At 42.1% G+C, this 22,123-nt stretch overlaps 1 protein-coding gene across 1 annotated transcript in view; it reads left to right on the forward strand.

Annotated features, from left to right (window-relative positions):
• Positions 1-3,527: 3,527 nt before the first annotated feature.
• bsna (bassoon presynaptic cytomatrix protein a) overlaps positions 3,528-22,123 on the forward strand; it is a 56,331-nt gene continuing 37,735 nt past the window's right edge. Inside the window, 2 exon segments of the mRNA XM_079826552.1 lie at positions 3,528-3,879; positions 19,454-19,955. Coding sequence (XP_079682678.1) covers positions 3,731-3,879; positions 19,454-19,955 — 651 coding nt within the window. The 5' untranslated portion in view covers positions 3,528-3,730.

The following is a 22,123-nucleotide window of genomic DNA, read 5'->3' on the forward strand; positions in this document are numbered from 1 at the left end:
AAGATTAAAATGAATTAATAACTTAATCATTCAATCAATAAATAAGATTAAAATAAATATATAAATAAGATTAAAATAAATAAATAAGATTAAAATAAATAAATAAGATTAAAAGGAATCAATAAATAAATACGATTAAAATAAATCAATAAATAAGATCAAAATAAATCAATAAGTGATTAAATGTTAAATTAACAACATGTACAAATATAAATAATAAAATTAAGTAATTTTATAGTAAATAATAAGTAAATAAATACATTTGCCTAATTTATTATTTTTACATTTTTATACATGAATTTCTTATTTATGAATTTCCGTAAAAGTGTAGAGAAAAAAAATCAAACAATTTAAATAAACAAATTAGATTAAAATAAATAAATAAATGATTGAATAGTTATAAATATATATATATATATATATATATATAATTAAGTACATTAATAAATTACATTATAAACAGACAAATACATAAATAAATAAGTCAAGTCAAGTCAAGTCAACTTTATTTATATAGCGCTTTTAACAATGCAGATTGTTTCAAAGCAGCTTTACAGTGTTAAACAGGAAAATAATGCAGCATAATTTTATTCAGCTGTATAGCCATTCTGGAAAAAACGCTGATGTCATCAGTTCATTTCAATTATCATACAGTGACAGTGTGGGCTTTAGATCAATAATTCGATCAGTAATTTAGTTTAAATGGTTAATTTAGTTTATTAATTAGATTTATTTCAATGTTTAGTTGAAAAATTGAGTGTCCCCAACTGAGCACGCCAAGCCAGAGGCAACAGTGGCAAGGAAACCCCATCAGGTGACCTAATGGAGAAAAATAAACCTTGGGAGAAACCAGGCTCAGTCGGGGTGCCAGTTCTCCTCTGGCCAATTAACAAACAGCGTATTATTATTATTATTCTGGCAGCTTTACAGCTTAGAGGTCATAATAGATCTGAATATTCGAGGGACCGGGGGCAACATGCTGGAGACGGGTTTATTGAGGATGATGTTGATTAAATAATTATTAAAGTGCAATATTCGATTGATCAGAGGCAACACGCTGGAGACGGGTTTATTGAGGATGACATATCGATTTAAGTATTATTTAATTGTAATATTCGAACAATCTGAGTCAACACGCCGGAGACGGGTTTATTGAGATGCCGTGTCGATGAGGCAGTTGCAGGGGGCGTCTAATCACGGTCTCTTCGACACTTCAGGGTCCTGTGTTGGTCTTCTCTGGGCGCAGGTCCACCATCTGAACTGGATACGGCCCGGATCCGGCTGACTGCAGTAAACCTCGGGATAAAACAGAGAGACTATCATTAGCGTAGATGCCATTCTTCTGATGATGTCACGAGTACATCAGGTGTTATGGGAAGTGTTCCCGGTTCCGGCTGACCTAGTTAATGCAGCCTAACAATCATTTCATTGAAAAAGTGTTTTATGTGTATGCCACAGTAAAGAGATGTGTTTTTAGTCTAGATTTAAACTGACAGAGTGTGTCTGCTTCCCGAACAATGTTAGGAAGACTGTTCCAGAGTTTCGGAGCTAAATAGGAAAAGGATCGACCGCCTGCAGTTGATTTGGATATTCTAGGTATTATCAACTGGCCAGAATTTTGAGACCGCAGTAGACGTGATGGAGTATAATATGTTAAGAGCTCGCTCAAGTATTGGGGAGCTAAACCATTTAGTGCTTTGTAAGTAATAAGTAAGATTTTAAAATTTATGCGATGTTTAATAGGCAGCCAGAGCAGTGTTGACAGAACTGGGCTAATATGGTCATACTTCCTGGTTCTAGTAAGAACTCGAGCTGCTGCGTTTTGGACCAGCTGGAGTTTATTTATTAAGCGAGCAGGGCAACCACCCAGTAGAGCATTACAATAATCTAACCTTGAGGTCATGAACCAGCGAGTCGAATCATGATTCGGATCGCGTATCAAACCGGCAAACTGCTGAAATTTGGCGATTCAAACCGCTGATTCGACTCGCTGATTCATAACGCTTCGAAGCTTCATGATGCCGGGTTTTGAAATCGTCATCACTATGTAAGTCGTTAATTAGGGTTTTTTTGCGCACAAAAACTATTCTCGCCGATTCATAAAGTTATTTTAGAACCACTTTAGTAGCTTTTAAGGGTCTTGACAGTGAACCGTGCCATTGAGCCAATGGAGGCCTTTCTGAGCCATCGGATTTCAACTAAAATATCTTCATTTGTGTTCCGAAGATGAACGAAGGTCTGACGGGTGTCGAACGACATGAGGGTAAGTAATTAATGACAGAATTTTCATGTTTGGGTGAACTAACCCTTTAACATGTTCTGTATATGGTAGTGGTGCTATATAGCCCTTAGTCAAAGAACCGGTGAAGAATCTCTGAAGAACCGCTGAAGAACCACTGAAGCACCAAATTTGGTGCTATATAGCTCTTAAAAAGGTTCCCCTATATGATTACGAGCCAAGAACCATTTTTGGTGCCATATAGAACCTTTTTTTTTTTTAGAGTGTAGAGCACTCTTTTCCAGAGACACAAAATTAGACCAACCAACCTCAAAAGTATTTCAACTGAATCATCTTACCCTATATATTTTAAAAACTGTCATCTGTCTGTGTTTGGATGTGATGTCCTCTAGTGGCCAATTAAAGGAAACACTGACAATTTGCACTCTTACAAGAAAAGCTTATGAATAGAGCCTTAAAGGATCCGCCAGCCGCTTCTTTATACACTCTAAAAAAAAAGGTTCTATATTGCACCAAAAATGGTTCTTGGCTCGTAATCATAGGGGAACCTTTTTAGTGCTATATAGCACCAATTTTGGTGCTTCAGTGGTTCTTCAGTGGTTCTTCAGCGGTTCTTCAGAGGTTCTTCACCGGTTCTTTGACTAAGGTGCTATATAGCACCTCTGAAGAACCGCTGAAGAACCACTGAAGCACCAAAATTGGTGCTATATAGCACTAAAAAAGGTTCCCCTATGATTACGAGCCTTTTTTTTAGAGTGTAGGGATTCCCATCATAGGATCATTTTACGCATTTAGGTCTAATGAATCAATTTAGATTTTTATTTATTTATTTTTCTACAAATTAAACATCTTGTAAACATTTGTATCTTGTATCTTGTAACTTTATTACTAAAAAAAAAGTTAATTAATGAATATTATATGAAGTATCCTCTGTAATGTCTCTATGTGCTGTTTGTGAACTGAGCACGAGTTCCGGATTCATTCACGTGCAGCTTCCTATACATTACTGGTGTATAGCCTCAAGAATCCATAAGACCACAGCACACACATACACACCACAATGACTGAGCTGAAGAAAGACTAAAAGCTTTCCGGATGGATTGCCAGTGCCAGCGCAGCCCACGTGAAGCATAATGGGAGGTTTTCTGCCCTAGTTTTCAAGCAGAACTCGACCAGTGTGACTCCACAACACAATATGAGAGCGAGTTTATGATATATATGATATGGGAGTAAATGTTGCGCTGCGCATATATAAATAAATATATTCCGTCTATCCTAGATTTGAGGCGTGCACGCGCGCGTACTGTAGTTGCTGGATGTGTGTCCCCTCCCACCCGAGCTCGAGCGCACTGAATGCGCAGGAGAGAGAGAGAGAGAGGGGGATGATGATGGCGGAGGAAGATCGGCGCTGAGCGGATCTTTTTATATAATTGCGTTCCCTGAGTTTATTATAAATAGAAAACACAATCGACCTGCTCGCTAGATCCAGCCATGGGCAACGAGGCGAGCCTGGAGGGCGGAGAAGGGGCCACCGAGGTGGGGATGTCGGTTTCAGCACCGCTGGGCTCTGGACAGCTCGTGAAGCCCGTGAATGGCGCAGCGGCCGGGGCTGGACTCGAACCCAGGGCGGGGATGCATCGGTAAGAGCGGGGGTATTTCACCACACACACACACACACGGTAACAGCGAATCCTCGAATGTGATGCACGGGTTGACGGCGAGGAGCGTGTGATTGATTCTGAGGGGATGCTGGGGTGAGGAGGACGAGGAGGATGCTGTGGTGCTTGTTTCTAGGCTACGATCTCTGTTCACGAACACAAGAGCATGGGGACCGAGACGAGGCTGCCAGTGTGCTAACGTCGACCCATCAGAGAGATCGACACACCTGAGCTCGAGATGACAAACGGGGAAACCACACGGATGCTGAGAGAGAGAGAGAGAGAGAGAGAGAGAGAGAGAGAGAGAGAGAGAGAGAGAGAGAGAGAGAGAGAGAGAGAGAGAGAGAGAGAGAGAGAGAGAGAGAGAGAGAGAGAGAGAGAGAGAGAGAGAGAGAGAGAGAGAGAGAGAGAGAGAGAGAGAGAGAGAGAGAGAGAGAGAGAGAGAGAGAGAGAGAGAGAGAGAGAGAGAGAGAGAGAGAGAGAGAGAGAGAGAGAGAGAGAGAGAGAGAGAGAGAGAGAGAGAGAGAGAGAGCGCCTATGATCGTGTGAATGAGAATTGTCACGCGTTTGAAATATTTTCTCGGGCGCGCGCTGCATTCATAAATAATTCCACACACACGCGTTCAGATTCTTTTCGATTAATAAAGCGTGTGTATTCACGAGTGTGTGTGTTTTCTGAGAATCCTCAGAGCGCGAGCGCTTCTTCCTCTCTGCAAATGGCTGTCGGTGTGTGTTTGTGTGTGTGTGTGTGTGTGTGATGGAGGGTGAGAGGAGCTCCAGCTGTAAGTGCTTTTACATGAAGAATTGATAGCACTGCAATATACGCACAGCGGCTCATTCATGACTCATATTTACATCTGATCTCAGAGGCTAATAATAGCACGAGCTATGTGTGTTTTCAGGTACAGCCATCACTCACTCTCTACACACCGATCTGTGTTTTTGTTGATTTTTCCTTTAAACGCGCGCATGCTTGATTCATTCTGGTTGCTCTGGTTTTCAAAGGCTGTCCCTTATGCAGAATTGTAATGTAACATTTAGCAAAATCGTATTTGTATCTTATTGTAATTATTACTTAAGTTATGCCTTGCACAAAAACTGAGGAATATGATTCCATCAGGCAAAGCTTTAATTGTCACCATTGCACATGTGAATACACGCCAAAGGGTTGCAGAGATGCAGCCTCAGCTCCTTGTTGGTGTCTTGCCATCAAATTTGTTAATGCATTGGCTGAAGATGTGATGAGCGTGATATATTATATCTAGAACGATCTGATGATGATCTGAGCCAAAGATCCAGTCAACACTTGAGGAGGTGCACTGGCTGTGTTGAAATCCCTCCGTATCCTTGTGTAGTGCACGATTTGAAGGCACAGCCATTTTGTAGTGGTAGACGTTATTGAATGCACTCATTCAATCCCATAATGCACTGCAAAACCAAGTGTGCCACCCTCAACCGCCAGGGAATACCCATAATGCAGTGTGTTGATTGAGCCAAATTATTTCTTGGTCTGGCCAGAAGATAGTGCCCACAGTCGAATCACTTTTTTAACCACACCGTCAGCATTTTTATTTTATTAATAAAAAGCGATGCAAAATTTGGCAACCCTTCCGGGGCGCTCGATGTCCGATGGACTACACTAGTGATTTTGGACACAGTCACCGTCAATGAATTTCAAAATGATGGACATGCGTTGGCATAGCTTTGAAGATTTGCCGTACTTATGCATTCTATGGCGTTTTGTAGTGCGTGTTCCCAATTAAATTTCCAAAAAGAAAAAGTGCACTTTAAATACCCACATGATGCGCTTAATTAACTGAAAAACCAAGTGTGCAATGTTGGAAACTTCACGCACTCAAGAGTCGCAGCTTTCCTTATATAGCGGAAGGGAAGGGAAAATTGGAGGATGACAAAATAACCTTATCAATTCATATTCATACACAAGAGGGTTGAGTACAGTAGTGTATAGTGCATCATTTGAGACACAACTTTAGTGTTCCTGAATAAATAGGAAGAAATGGAAACTGAGAAATCGGATATACAACTGCTTTTAATTCTCAAAGAGTAGCCTAATAGACATGTGCTTCAGAATATCAGGCATTAATGCATAGGTGTGGTTCTTTTAGTGCATTTTATAATATTTAAAGGGGTCATGAACGGCAGTGTTCTGTTTTATGATGTTGCCTGTGGTAATGTTAGCATGATTTTTACATAAAAAATGGTCATAATTTAAAAATAAAAGGCATTTTCCTACCCTGATTTAGCCTCTGTTTGAAGGGGTGTGTCTGTTGTGAGACTCAGTGTAAACGCCCACTGCTGAAGTAATTCAGTGTAAACGCCCGTTGCTGTGATTGGCTACTGTGAGACTTCAGTGTAAACACCCACTGCTGTGATTGGCTACTGTGAGACTTCATTGTAAACGCCCACTGCTGTGATTGGCTACTGTGAGACTTCAGTGTAAACGCCCACTGCTGTGATTGGCTACTGTGAGACTCAGTGTAAACGCCAACTGCTGTGATTGGCTACTGTGAGACTTCAGTGTAAACGCCCACTGCTGTGATTGGCTACTGTGAGACTTCAGTGTACACTCACCTAAAGGATTATTAGGAACACCATACTAATATTGTGTTTGACCCCCTTTCGCCTTCAGAACTGCCTTAAAGGGGTGGTTGCATGCGATTTCACTTTTTAAACTTTAGTTAGTGTGTAATGTTGCTGCTTGAGCATAAACAGTATCTGCAAAGTTACAGCGCTGAAAGTTCAATGCAAACGGAGATATTGTCTTTTAAAGTTATGGCAATTTATTGCCTACAAAAACGGCCGGTTTGGACTACAACAAGCTTCTCCCCGGGTTGGTGACATCATAAACCCTTGCTATTAACATAAACACTGCCCCCGCGAACACGCAACAAAGTGGGCGAGGCCATGTAGCAGTCATTACGAAAGAGAGAGAGCTGTTGCAGAACCACAAACTACATTTGGCCATCTAACCAATCTAAGACCATTGCGTTTTTCGGAGGGATGGGCTTCACAGAAGCAGGAAGCAAACGAGCCGTTCAGAGGACAGTGGAGACAGCGGTGTGGAATAAAGGTAAAATATAAGAAAAATATGGCGTTTTAAAAATTAAGACATGTTATACTGCGCCCCATAAACACAACCAAGCCTAGAAAAAAACCACGGAACCACCCCTTTAATTCTACGTGGCATTGATTCAACAAGGTGCTGAAAGCATTCTTTAGAAATGTTGGCCCATATTGATAGGATAGCATCTTGCAGTTGATGGAGATTTGGGGGATGCACATCCAGGGCATGAAGCTCCCGTTCCACCACATCCCAAAGATGCTCTATTGGGTTGAGATCTGGAGACTGTGGGGGCCATTTTAGTCCAGTGAACTCATTGTCATGTTCAAGAAACCAATTTGAAATGATTTGAGCTTTGTGACATGGTGCATTATCCTGCTGGAAGTAGCCATCAGAGGATGGGCACATGGTGGTCATAAAGGTACGGACATGGTCAGAAACAATGCTCAGGTAGGCCGTGGCATTTAAACGATGCCCAATTGGCACTAAGGGGCCTAAAGTGTGCCAAGAAAACATCCCCCACACCATTACACCACCACCACCAGCCTGCACAGTGGTAACAAGGCATGATGGATCCATGTTCTCATTCTGTTTACGCCAAATTCTGACTCTACCATCTGAATGTCTCAACAGAAATCGAGACTCATCAGACCAGGCAACATTTTTCCAGTCTTCAACTGTCCAATTTTGGTGAGCTCGTGCAAATTGTAGCCTCTTTTTCCTATTTGTAGTAGAGATGAGTGGTACCCGGTGGGGTCTTCTGCTGTTGTAGCCCATCCGCCTCAAGGTTGTGCGTGTTGTGGCTTTACAAATGCTTTGCTGCATACCTCGGTTGTAACGAGTGGTTATTTCAGTCAAAGTTGCTCTTCTATCAGCTTGAATCAGTCGGCCCATTCTCCTCTGACCTCTAGCATCAACAAGGCATTTTCGCCCACACGACTGCCGCATACTGGATGTTTTTCCCTTTTCACACCATTCTTTGTAAAGCCTAGAAATGGTTGTGCGTGAAAATCCCAGTTACTGAGCAGATTGTGAAATACTCAGACCAGCCTGTCTGGCATCAACAACCATGCCACGCTCAAAATTGCTTAAATCACCTTTCTTTCCCATTCTGACATTCAGTTTGGAGTTCAGGAGATTGTCTTGACCAGGACCACAGCCCTAAATGCATTGAAGCAACTGCCATGTGATTGCTTGATTAGATCATTGCATTAATGATAAATTGAACAGGGTGTTCCTAATAATCCTTTAGGTGAGTGTAAACGCCCACTGCTGTGATTGGCTAATGTGAGACTTCAGTGTAAACGCCCGTTGCTGTGATTGGCTGCTGTGAGACTCAGTGTAAACGCCAACTGCTGAAATAATTCAGTGTAAACGCCCGTTGCTGTGATTGGCTGCTGTGAGACTCAGTGTAAACGCCAACTGCTGAAATAATTCAGTGTAAACGCCCGTTGCTGTGATTGTCTACTGTGAGGCTTCAGTGTAAACGCCCTCTGCTGTGATTGGCTACTGTGAGGCTTCAGTGTAAACGCCCTCTGCTGTGAGACTCAGTGTAAACGCCAACTGCTGAAATAATTCAGTGTAAATGCCCACTGCTGTGATTGGCTACTGTGAGACTTCAGTGTAAACGCCCACTGCTGTGATTAGCTACTGTGAGACTTCAGTGTAAATGCCCGTTGCTCTGATTGGCTACTGTGAGACTTCAGTGTAAACGTCCTCTGCTGTGATTGGCTGCTGTGAGACTCAGTGTAAACGCCAACTGCTGAAATAATTCAGTGTAAATGCCCACTGCTGTGATTGGCTACTGTGACACTTCAGTGTAAACGCCCACTGCTGTGATTGGCTACTGTGAGACTCAGTGTAAACGCCAACTGCTGAAATAATTCAGTGTAAATGCCCACTGCTGTGATTGGCTACTGTGAGACTTCAGTGTAAACGCCCACTGCTGTGAATGCTGCTGTGAGACTCAGTGTAAACGCCAACTGCTGAAATAATTCAGTGTACATGCCCACTGCTGTGATTGGCTACTGTGAGACTTCAGTGTAAACGCCCACTGCTGTGATTGGCTACTGTGAGACTTCAGTGTAAATGCCCACTGCTGTGATTGGCTACTGTGAGACTTCAGTGTAAACGCCCAGTGCTGTGATTGGCTGCTGTGAGACTCAGTGTAAACACCCACTGTTATGATTGGTTGCTGTGAGATTTTGGTGTAAACGCCCAGTGCTGTGATTGGCTGCTCTGAGACTTCAGTGTAAACACCCACTGCTATGATTGGTTGCCGTGAGACTTCAGTATAAACGCCTACTGCTGTGATTGGCTGCCGTGAGATTTAAGTGTAAACGCCCACTGCTGTGATTGGCTACTGTGAGACTTCAGTGTAAACGCCCACTGCTGTGATTGGCTGCTGTGAGACTCAGTGTAAACACCCACTGCTATGATTGGTTGCCGTGAGATTTCAGTGCAAATGCCCACTGCTGTGATTGGCTGCTGTGAGACTCAGTGTAAACGCCCACTGCTGTGATTGGCTGCTGTGAGACTCAGTGTAAACGCCCACTGCTGTGATTTGCTGCTGTGAGTCTCAGTGTAAACACCCACTGCTATGATTGGCTGCCGTGAGATTTCAGTGTAAATGCCCACTGCTGTGATTGGCTGCTGTGAGACTCAGTGTAAACACCCACCGCTGTGATTGACTGCTGTGAGACTCAGTGTAAACACCCACCGCTGTGATTGGCTGCTGTGAGAATTCATTGTAAACACCCACTGCTATGATTGGCTGCCGTGAGATATCAGTGTAAATGCCCACTGTTGTGATTGGCTGCTGTGAGACTCAGTGTAAATACCCACCTCTGTGATTGGCTGCTGTGAGACTCAGTGTAAACGGCCACTGCTGGATTGGCTGCTGTGAGATTTCAGTGTAAATGCCCAATGCTGTGATTGGCTGTTATGAGACTCAGTGTAAACTCCCACTGCTGTGATTGGCTGCTGTGAGACTCAGTGTAAACACGCATTGCTGTTATTGGCTGCTGTGAGGTTTTGTTGTAAACGCCCACTGCTGTGATTGGCTGCCGCAAGATATCAGTGTAAATGCCCACTGCTGTGATTGGCTGCTGTGAGAATTCAGTGTAAACACGCATTGCTGTTATTGGCTGCTGTGAGACTCAGTGTAAACGGCCACTGCTGGATTGGCTGCTGTGAGATTTCAGTGTAAACTCCCACTGCTGTGATTGGCTGCTTTGAGACTTCAGTGTAAACGCGCATTGCTGTTATTGGCTGCTGTGAGATTTCGGTGTAAACACCCACTGCTATGATTGGCTGCTATGAGACTTCAGTGTAAACGCCAACTGCTGTGATTGGCTGCTGTGAGACTCAGTGTAAACGCCCACTGCTGTAATTGGCTGTTTTTTACTATTACAGCTCTCAAGGCTAACTAATCTTGTAAATGGTATATTAGCATTATATTTAGATCTCTGGCATTATATTTAGATCTATCTATGGTATTATATTTAGATCTATGGCATTATATTAAGATATATGGCATTATATTTAGATCTATGGCATTATATTAAGATCTATAGCACTTTATTTAGCGCGTTCTTTGATCGCTTTCTATATATAATTTAATCTCAGTTTAAATAACAGATTATTTTCATCCTACTAAGAGAAACAATGTGAAGTTGAGCGTTTAGTCACTGGTTTGATTTTCTGACACATAGACAAAGAACATGTGACTGTGCATGAATCATATCAGAAATCACTGGTCTCAGATCAGGCATTAGAATCGTATCGCTCTTCTGTCCTCATCATCTCACTAACACTCCAGTGGGCGGGGCCAAAGTTGTGATGATGAAGTAGGCGTTGATCTTCTTCTGTAGAGGCGGTCTTTCACCATCTATTGTAGGCTCATTCCACAGCGAGTCATTCTCTGGGCTTGGTTACACTAAAAGTTGTTTTTGGACTAACAAGGAAGTTTTCGGTTCGGAAACTCACAGTATATTCTTATAGTATGATGACCTCTTATATGTTAAAAAGACCCCTTTAAGATTTGTATATGATCCTGTGTTTAAAAGACTTTTTTACATGCTATGCGCTGTGTACAGAGACACAAGAAGCGGCGTGTGCGGAAATGCAAGCTCCTGATATGGTAAATTAAGTAACATCTACTATATACCTAGTTCAGTCATGAAACTCTAGATGGCGCAGTTGACCAGAATGACCACAAGCTGATTGGCCTCTGCTGATCCTGCAGCCTATGAGATTGCTTGCTCAGTATTTAAACAGTCTGTTTCCGTGTTTCCTGCAGCACTATCAGAGTTCCCCTGAACCCCTCCACCTCCCCAGCTCCACCTGTCTAGATCTGATTCAGGATTCATGTCTGTCTATTCATGCAGCAGCAGATCTTACATGCTCTTTTCCGGACTCCGTTCTTCTCCCTTTCACATATCAGTTTGCAGCGGTCTTTATAAATTAGATGTGTCTGGTTTCCGCTCTCATCCGCCTCCAGTTATTTTTAGCTGTACAAAACGGCTCATTATGCTGCTTGATATTGCAAACGGGTGTTTCTTACTAAATTATTTGAATGTATTGTTGTAATTGTAAAGCACACATAGTTTTACTGTGAACTGCACTTTGTTATTCTATTTCCCTGCAGTGCTAATGAATCAGAAGTCTCACACATTCACAGATAATAGCTCACTTCCGCAGTGCATTATAAGGTGGATAGGGAACCTTGAAGCAGTGTTATATTATACTACAGTTCAGCACAGCAGACTCCACTTCATGTGTGCATTACTGTTCACCACATGCTTTTTCCTGTAAGCCTACCCATAAACTCAGTCTTTAAGTTAAGTTTCAACACCCATCATACATGAGAATTGGGTCACTCGCTGGTTGAGAAGCTACAAAACGATAGTTTTCCAGAAATGCAGGAGGCTGAAGTGCATCTGACAGAGACGGCAGCTCAAGCTGTGTGAGAGGAAACAGAAGCGCGATAAGTGTTTGTGCAAGGATAATGGATGGAAACACCAGACATTTAGTCGTTCAGCAGACGCTTTTATCCAAAGCAACTTACAAATCAGGAACATCATAAGCAATTTCTCCTGAGAGCATTAAAGTTTCAAGAGTAAGAGTAAGAGTACACAAGCTAAAGAAGACGTAACATACAGTGCACAATAATAAATAAATTGTATACTTTTGACCAGAGGTGTAGGAATAATCTTAAAATGGGAATGGCATGTTTTAAAATCACATTAGCCTCTCTATGCTTTTTAAAGGTCCATGGCATGGCATTTTTCTATTATTTTATAATGTTTCTTGAGGTGTACTTATATTGTTAGTATGATTTTTACATCATAAAATGTCATCATTAAGAAATAAAAGGCATTTTTTCTATACTGATGTTTGCCCTGTGGCTGAATGCCCTGTTTCAAGAGGCGTGTCTGCTGTGAGACTTCAGTAAAAATGCCCACTGTTGTGATTGGCTGACATCTTTGCATTTGAAGGAGTATCAGATCTTGTAGCGGAGGGGGCGTGGTTTAACAAGGTCTACGAGGCACGAGCAGAGCCTGCTGCCAGAGAGACGGATGGACCTGAGTTCACTTCTCATCAGTTCTCTCAGCACGTCTCAGTTCAGTGAACTGTTGTAGTTACTAGAATATACTTCAGGTTATTAGTTTATTTCTAGTCGGGGGGCTGTCACTCATGTCAGAAAGTTAGTAACTCTAGTAAATTATGGATCAGCGCTGACTCGAGACGCGAACCGTTTAGAACGATTCAGTCCGATTTGGTGAACTGGTTCGGTTCACAAAAAAGAACCGGTTCAAAAGAATGATTCGTTCGCGAACCGGACATCACGGACCAGAGACAGAGAGATTGCTAACAAAGTTATTTATAGTAACTACTGATTTGTGAGAGCGCTGTCAGCGCAAGTTTATTTTGTTTGTATCTGAGAGTTCTGAATAAACACGAGTCCCAGTCACGCCGAGCCCATCTTCCTCCTTATTCTACCAACTTTGTAACACATGTAATGTACCATTACAGCTGTCAAGATGAATGAGTTACGAGTAAGTGTTGATAATAGCATTATTTTTAGATATTTTCCTATCATATGAAAAGCGTCAGTGACGCGCATTGAGTACACAGCGCAAACAAAGACACAACAGCAGTAATCGAATGTAATCCAGTTTATTGTGGGCTAGGCTGGCTAGCCTGGATACGCTCACGATTACCCCCCTTCTGCTTAATCTTGTGCCGCGTATGGCGCCTCCGCTGTGGGCCAGATGCAGTACTGGGGGTCGGTGATGTTGAAGGCCGACCGGCCAGTGCAGCCCGAGCTGCGGCGTGTATGAGGTTTATCTCTAAAGAGATGTGACTCTGCTGATGTTGAGCAGAAACTCATGACTGTATGCACATTGTAGAACAGATAGACGCGATGAGGACGTACAAAAACACTGACTCGCAAGATAGAAAACAACGTTCTGTCGGGAGAAAGAGAAGCCGCAGTGTGTGCACGAATAATAAAGTTCTGTGTGAACTTGAATAATTAGCTACACATCAGAAATCACTGATTACAGATCAGAAGGAACTGAAAAAAGACTTCTGTTTTAATTTATACATCCAAACACTGAGAAACTGCCAGCATTCACTCGTTCACAAGCCATGATCTCTCGAGGACAAATATGGCGCTCGCATGGGCGTGCGAAAATCTCTGGGCGGAGGAAAGGGAGGTAACCGTTTCCTGTTATGACTTCATAACAGGAGACTTCAAGATTGGCTAGTCTGGGCTGTCATTTTCTCAAAGGCAGAGAAAGACAGCCAGAACTCGGGGACTTGGGGACAATATTCAGGCTAGGGGAACTCATATTAATGTTGAAAAACCTCATAAAATGACAATTTCATGCCATGGGACCTTTAAAGAATAGCTGTACATTCATATGGGATATCATTTGATAACCATAAGAACAGAATATTTAAGAAAAATCAGTCAATCAAGTCATTTTTTTAACAGTTCACAATTAGACCCGCAACATACATTAAGAAAACAAATAAGGTGAATTTTGGATGGCCGGTAGTCGCATCAGGTAAAACACATTTTTTCCTCAGCGCATAACATACATTTATTATACATTTGCTTCTATACGGAAAAAAAGTGCACAGCACACAACTAAATAAAAGAACAAGATTCAGAGCGAGAAAAACATGATGTAGGGTCCCATTCTCACTATTAACTAGTTGCGTATTATCATGCATATTACAAGGATATTGGCGGTTTATTAGTACTTATAAAGAACACATTAAAGCATGACCATATTCTACTAATGACTGCTTATTAACAGTTAGTGTGGTAGTTTTAGGTATTGGGTCGGATTAAGGGCTGTAGAATGGCTATTTTTGCTTATAACTTCTGAACTTCTTAGATTCGGGACATCATGCTGAGTCGTCTGATATCCAATTTGACCATATCGGCCATTTTGGCTGTTGGCCATTTTGAATTATGTGCTAAAATGCTGTATTTTATGAACGCATGAACGGATTGTTACGAAACTCGGTATGGGTCATCAACACGATGCCCTGAAGGAGCCCGAGAAGTTTCGAAACAGCGAGACCTAGTGGATATTTTTTATTTTTTTTATTTTATATTTATATATTTTTTTTTTATAACTTTAGGTGTGGTTGACTGATTTACATGGGAGTAACTTTTTTTGTCTCCTGAATCCTTGCCGAGTCCCATGATACCAGACTTGCCAGGTTTTGGCGTATGGTTTGTGCAGCGTGGTAATTTAGCACTTATAAAATGTTAGCTCATATCTTTGAAACCGCTAGTCCGATCGAGACGAAACCAGTGTTAGAATTTCGGAACCATAGGTTGATAGCCAAACAATAATGCCCAAATGTCAAAATATTGATAGTAAGGTGTAGTAAAATCCAATCAAAGTCAGGTGTCAGTCATTTCTTATGTATTTTTTCATATAAATGTATAAAACTCCAAAACAAAATTAGATATTTTCACCAAAATTGACATACACATGTATGGGCTCACTCCAAAGACACATAAAAAATTGTAGGATTGTGTCTCTTGAGTTGTGTGTTTTTGTCCATTTTTATATAAATGTCCTAGTTTATGTAATATTAGACACACTATTGAAAAAAAAAATGGTACTTGTCATTTTGCTTGGTATTTCTAAGCGATTGTGAGGGCATGGCATTATATAATGTTGCTGAACACAGCAATTTCAATTGTGTTTATACGATAAGTTGGCACGGTTTAGGTTGTGTCTGAAATCACCCTCAGTACCCGACAGCCATTTTAAGTGGTGTCCGAAACCACAGTGGACGATATTGAGTGCACTCATTCAATCCCACAATGAATCGCGATAACGAGTGAACAACCGATAGAGAATACCCATAATGCACTGTGAAGGTTGTGTTCGTATTAATTCCCTTGTCTGATCAGAAGATGGCGCCGCAGCTTAATCATTCATCTGGTTATTTTCCAAACCGCCGGTCCAATGTGGCTAGAGCATACTATCATAAAGGTATAAATTCCTTTTGACTTGATTATTAAATAGTTTAATTAAGGTTTACACATGACAATGTTTTCATCACTACTGGAGCTGCCAGTTTGCTAAGTTTCAAATGATTATTAATCAGTGCAAACTATGGAAAAGCTTCAGCCCTTCCACCGCACTCAGTGTCCAAATTCACTCACTTGTTTTCATTCACTCACTCAAGTGGACTATATTAGAGGACTAGTGTGGGGAATAGTGAATGAGGGTAGGGGGGTCAGCTTTAGTCTTCATGACCTGTGGCCGAACACTGAGAAAGAGCCAATGCTGACTCCAGTCTATCTGCCCTATACCTTAATATTGTAATATCCCTGAAAAGCAGTCGCACATCCACATTGGTTGTCATACGTGTACTCCACACTTCTCACACTACATACTCCGCATATCTGATATGATTTTGACAGGCTTGGACTGTACAGTATCCAAATCTGAAGTCTTGGGAAACGTTACTTTTAAAACTAGTAATGCATACTTTTGCACATTTTTCCTCACCTCAGCTCTCTGTCTCTTTCAGTCTAATATAGCATTATGCTGCATGGGCTTGCTTGTTGTTATCACACGTTAAATTTTTTCTATTGTAAATGTTTGACACAGTAATGCATCAGACTCACTCTCATAATTAAATGTGATTGTCACTCCTGAGGCTTTGCAGTGTATGGGGCTATTGTTCCTCTTATAGCTTTTTAAAATAAAGGAATACTTCAGAGGAATCCACTCATTGGCAGCAGTGCAAAAAGTTTGGGTGACTAAAATATGTTTCCTGCGATTGATTCATGTCCAAAGGCATATTTTTGTTGTGTCAGTGTTTGTTGAGCGAACAGAATACACTCATGCTTGTGAATCCTGTCTTTATAAACAACAAAGTGTAGACATGGTGTAAATAAGAGATTATGCAGTGTGGTGAGCTTTTTTTTAAACAATAACAGGTTTTGGCTCACGCTGAACGGAAGTGATTGACAGCTTCCGCTCTTTGCTCAGTTGTATTGTTCCTGCTGTTGAAAGGATCAATTGCCATGAATATTGCAAAGTTTCACATGACAGATATAGGCTATGATTTTGGATGCATTACTGCCAAACACTCTGAGATGGCAAATAAGCAGTTGTACATTTTTATGTTGCTGCCTTGTTTGTAAAATTAATTTTCCAATCCTTCTTTGTCTTAGGTTACATTAGCAACATGTTGTCAGATAATGTGTACTTTCTGAGTCAAAAATGTTTTGGATTTTCACACTGATTTGCACATTAGACTTTGTGCACATTAGAGTGTGCACAGATCTGCACTTCGGATTCTTACTGGATACATCCGGGGGGTATCTTTCAAATACTCATTTCAACATACTGTGATTTGAGATAGTATACTAATTGGGATGTAGCCTTGCTTATCCCTTGTTTTCCCACCCATCCACTTCAGTGCATGTTCTCTTGACTTTAACATGCTGCATCTTTTCTGAATGTAATGAAGTTGGCTTTCAGCACTCTCCAAAGTAATGGACCAAATGGAATGACTGCCAATTGGTAATAGGAAAAATGAAGAGGCTTGAAGAGCATGCAATCCTTCTACACTACCTGACTGTTCTTTAGACATAAAACAGATACATCATTCTTCCACTCCATAGTCAATGCTTTCATTTCCATCCTGCTTTAAGATAACACCACAACTCCCTCTAATGCAAGAAACCAGAAATCAGTCAAGTTAATTTGCATTCTGAAACCTTGCTTCCAATTAATAAATATCTTGACATATCAATCTGGCATCCACTTCCAAGTCTGATGACCGCAAGTCCAGTTTTTACAGTGGTTCCAAGTCCACTACTCCCAAGTCCAACTGCCATGGCCGCAACGTCAAAGTCTCCAGCAATCATGGCCCCCATGACAGAGCCTCCAGTCGTCATGGACGCCACGCCAGAGTCTTCAGCCATCATGGCCTTCTAAACTAGAGTCTCCATCCGCCATGGTCGCTACGCCAGAGTCTCCAGCCGTCATGACCGCTACGCCAGAGTGTCCAGCCGTCATGACCGCTACGCCAGAGTCTCCAGCCGTCATGACTGCTACGCCAGAGTCTCCAGTCATCATGACTGCTACGCCAGAGTCTCCAGCCGTCATGACCGCTACGCCAGAGTGTCCAGCTGTCATGACCGCTACGCCAGAGTCTCCAGCCGCCATGACCGCTACACCAGAGTCTCCAGTCATCATGACCGCTACGCCAGAGTCTCCAGCTGTCATGGCCGCCACGCCAGAGTCTCCAGCCATCATTGATCTCAAGCATGAGATCTACCTCAAGCTGCTAAGCCGGTCCCTAAGCCTTTGCAACTGGCTTCCAGTTTGGCAGATCCACCGCTCATGTCTGTGCGAGTGGTTGGCATCCCGGTGGTCCCAGCCCTTCAAGTCCAGCGGTTCCAGAGTTCCTACCACAGTTGTTTGCGCTGCTGGTGATGGCAACTACCATAATGTGTGTTTGGGCCGCATACTGCTCTCCAGCTCATCCTGAGGCGACGCTGTCCGCTCCGGAGTCGTCCCCGAAGTCGTCCATGAAATCTCTGTCTGCCCCGACACGACCACAGAGGTCACTGCCTGTCTTGTCTTGGCCAGAGAGGCAGTTCTAGATGGTCTGGTCTTCTGCTCCACAATGGGGATCATCAGTCCTGTCTACTCCGCTGTCGTGGTCTTCTGCTCCCCCATGGGGATCTGCAGTCCCATCTATTTTGCTGTGATGGTCATCTGCTCCACCGTGGTGGTCTTCAGCTCTGCTGAGATGGTCTTCAGTCCCGACAGCCCCACCCTGGCCACCTGCTCTGCCAGCTTCGCCCTGGATCCTCGATCCACCTCAGTCTCTAGTCCTGCTTCCACTCCACTCCACTGGCCCTCCGTCCCTCCCCTGGGTCTGCCTCGGCTCCACCTCCCTTCTATGTGACTGTTTGAGAAGTGTCTGGAATATGCTCCTTAAGGTATGTTACATCCACCAGCTGGAGTGTCCATGATCTCCACCAGATGACACTCCTCCCGACTCCCTTGCTTTCCCATCATGAACTTAAATTTTCCTGGACTCTTTATATTTGATTACTTCCACCTGTGTCTCATTATCCTGTTAAGCTCTGCCTATATAAACCCTGTATTTTCACTCATTCTTTGCAAAGTCTTGTATGTTGTTACACTGCTTTTCTGAGTGTTATCCTGTGTTTTCTGCCCGGTTGCTCATTTGGATTGTTTGTCCGTGTGTTTGGCCTAAATGATTCTAGATTGTCCCAATAAAGCTGCATTTGGATCTACAACCCAATTCTCAGAGCATTCTCAAGCTATCATCTGAAGTACAGAAGAAGAGAACTCACAAATATGCATGTTGTTTGGATGATATACGATATTTCATGCATCGTATGATTTTATTCAGTCTAGAACATTTTTCTGGTTATTCAATGCTCAGTTGGCTGGCCTTCCAGCATAGCAAACAATAAAAAAGGTCAACGTCACAGCATTGGTCTCAGTCCTGTATCCGCCTATAATAATAATTAAGGCTTTGTGGTTGTTCTGGAGGACTGATCTGTTGAGACCAGCACAACCATCAAGAAAGGGCTGAAACAGACACACAGCTAAACCAAAACCACACAAAAATGCACTTTAGAAACAAACTATTTTACTTTTCTGCATTTCTTTTCTTCTTCACTAGCCTCTGTGCCATAACCGTTGTTATTGTGGTACTGTGAATATTGTTGGTACCTGTGTGATAAATTGCTTGTGGTGTCCACTGTATGTACACTGTCTTGGATAAAAGTGTCTGTTAAATGATTCAATGTTAGTCTAATGTAAATTAATAACTGAGCTGAATTTTTACTCAAATGGCTGATATGTTAAGAGCAGGCTTGTTAAATAGGTGCACAAGATTAATCAGATGTTCTCATTCTCTTTTTGCTTCATTTAGGCTGGCCGGAGGGGGAGGCCCACCATCAAGCCCAAAACTAGGCTATGGAACTGCAGGCGATCGAGGGCCAGGCGGTGACTTTGGCATGCAAGCAAGTGGGAACCCATACAAAAAGGCAACCCATGATGGACCTAGACATCCCCAGACCACTTCTACACATCAGTCTCAAATTCAAGCGTCGTCAGGGGGAATGGGACCCAACCAAAGCCCTGGACAACACGCCTCCAGACGCAACCTCCAGGTGGACTTCAGCAGCAGCAGCAGCACCGGTGGTGGCAGACGAACAGGCCGGTCACCGTCAGTGTCTCCTGATAGAGCTAGCGCGCCAACTTCGCCATACTCCGTACCCCAGATAGCACCAATGCCTAGCAGTAAACTCTGTCCGGTCTGCAATACTACAGAGTTGACAAATGATGGGTCGCCAAATTTCAACAAGTGTACACAGTGCCACACTACAGCGTGCAACCAATGTGGCTTCAACCCCAACCCACACCTTATAGGGGTAAGACTTCTGAATAAATTGGATTCCTGCTACATAATGGTCTTATTATTATTGATTATGCGTTAGATTTTGATGATTATCTTCTAATAGTCTTTTAGTTTTTGCATGTGTGTCTTCTGTGACACCCTTCTTTATTTTTTATTTGTTTTATTCAAATCATTGCTGGACTGGTCATATTTTAGTTTAGTTTAGTTTAATTTTTGTTCAGTGATGCAGGTGGAACCAAATGTTATATTCTCAAGGTGTAACGGAAGAAAACCCAGTCAGTAGTACTAAAGCATACGTTTACAAGCATGTATATTTTAATTAGGGGCCGAGCACTGAAAGTGCTTCTTCCAATCTGGAAGTCTATGGCAGCCCATAGAACCGCTTGCGGAAAAGTTATAAAATTTGGCACACAGATAGAGGACAGTCTGAACATTAACCACAGTGATTTTTTGGAGTCTCTAACTCAAACCCTCTAGTGCCACCAGCTGTCCAAAATTGCACTTACGTTGATGCTAATAACTTTTGAACCATTAGGGCTAGAAACAAAATGATTTTTCCTCGGATTCCTTTGCTCGATTCAATTGCACTCCATGACGCCATTTTCTGTCATAAAATCTTTCCGCCATTTTGAATTTTCAGAAAAGACTACTTTTTTAAGCTCCTCCAAGGCCATTGCTCCAATTTTCACGAAAATTTAACCAGATCATCTTCAGACCGTGCCAACATAAATGTTGATTCATCAAACTGCTCTAGAACAACGCGCAAAACAATTCAACAGGGCATGACAAAATGGATGTGAGGCTATATCTCCACAACACTTTAGCATATTCTGCCCAATTTTGTTATGACAACCATAGATATACATAATAAAGGCTAGATGTCTTACGGTGGAGTCTCTAACGTCATCACCGGCGGCCATCTTGTCACAGGCAAGCTTTCTGGCGGGCTCTGTGGTACCTGATGTAAGGGGAGTGATCTGCAGTGTCATAACTACATCTCTGACGAACAAACCAAACAGTTTGAAAATCGGTTGAAAATTGAGCAAGTAATGGTTATTTAAAAAGTACATGCACCATTACAACAATGTTACGAGTGAGCGAGCTGACTGGGACAAGATGGCCGCCAGGTGCGGACGTCGACCTCCATTGGCCAGCAGCCTGGACGAGACATCTAGCCTTTATTATGTATATCTATGATGACAACCATGACCTAAGGCTACCTGCACAGTTTCAGTGCAGCGCCACCTAGTAGTCAGGAGATATAAATAATGGCTAAACAATTTTTTTCTTATAACTTCTTAATGGTTTGGACAAAAATCAAACCTAGTCTCTTTAGATTCAGTGCAGCAAACGTCGAACGATACCTAATTTTCCCATATTGGCCATTTTGGGCATCGGCCATTTTGAATTTTGTCATAAAATGTTATATTTTACGAACGTATTGGCGTATTGCTAAGAAACTTGTCTTTGGGACAGTGGACTGAGGGTACTCAAAAAGTGTTGAGACCTTGCGGTGAAAATTTATAATGAAATTTCTATAAATGTTAATATCTTTTAATTCAATTAATGTATTGTAATGAAACTAGTCTTAATTGATTCCTTGGGTCATGCCGAGAACATAGATACCAATTTTGCTGTAGTCGGCCAAACTTCTGGTCCGCAATTTGGTCCGATTTTCACTAAAATCGAATCTTATCATCTTCAGACCATACCAGCAAAAAGTTATGGATTTCATGTTGATAGACAAAACCGTTTTATTCGCAGCAACAAATTTGATGGCATGATGCCAAAATGACTGACATATTAAGGCTGTACCTCTGCAATGCTTTGACATATTGATACCACATTTTGCATGTGTCATTGTCACCTTACTCTGACCACAACACATCAATTTGGTCATAGCGCTACCTATTGGTTGAAAGTGATATACAATTACATCATATTACTAGTGATTGTATTTATGATTTTTCAGCAATTTTGCCTGGATCCTAATATGTCTCTAATATGTTGCTCATTGTTGCAGTTGTTCTGATGCTCCCAGCCATGATGTCATGACTTATCATGCCTTCTTTGTGCTTGGCCCTTTAATGGCTGCTTGCAGCTATATTTTATATTTGTTGCTGTCTGTGTTTTTGTGAGGGGAAGGACATTTAGAGTTTTGAGTGAAAATCAGATGTAACA

Source organism: Gobio gobio (assembly GCF_949357685.1).
Source record: "Gobio gobio genome assembly, chromosome: 10".
Classification (NCBI taxonomy): Eukaryota; Metazoa; Chordata; class Actinopteri; order Cypriniformes; family Gobionidae; genus Gobio; species Gobio gobio.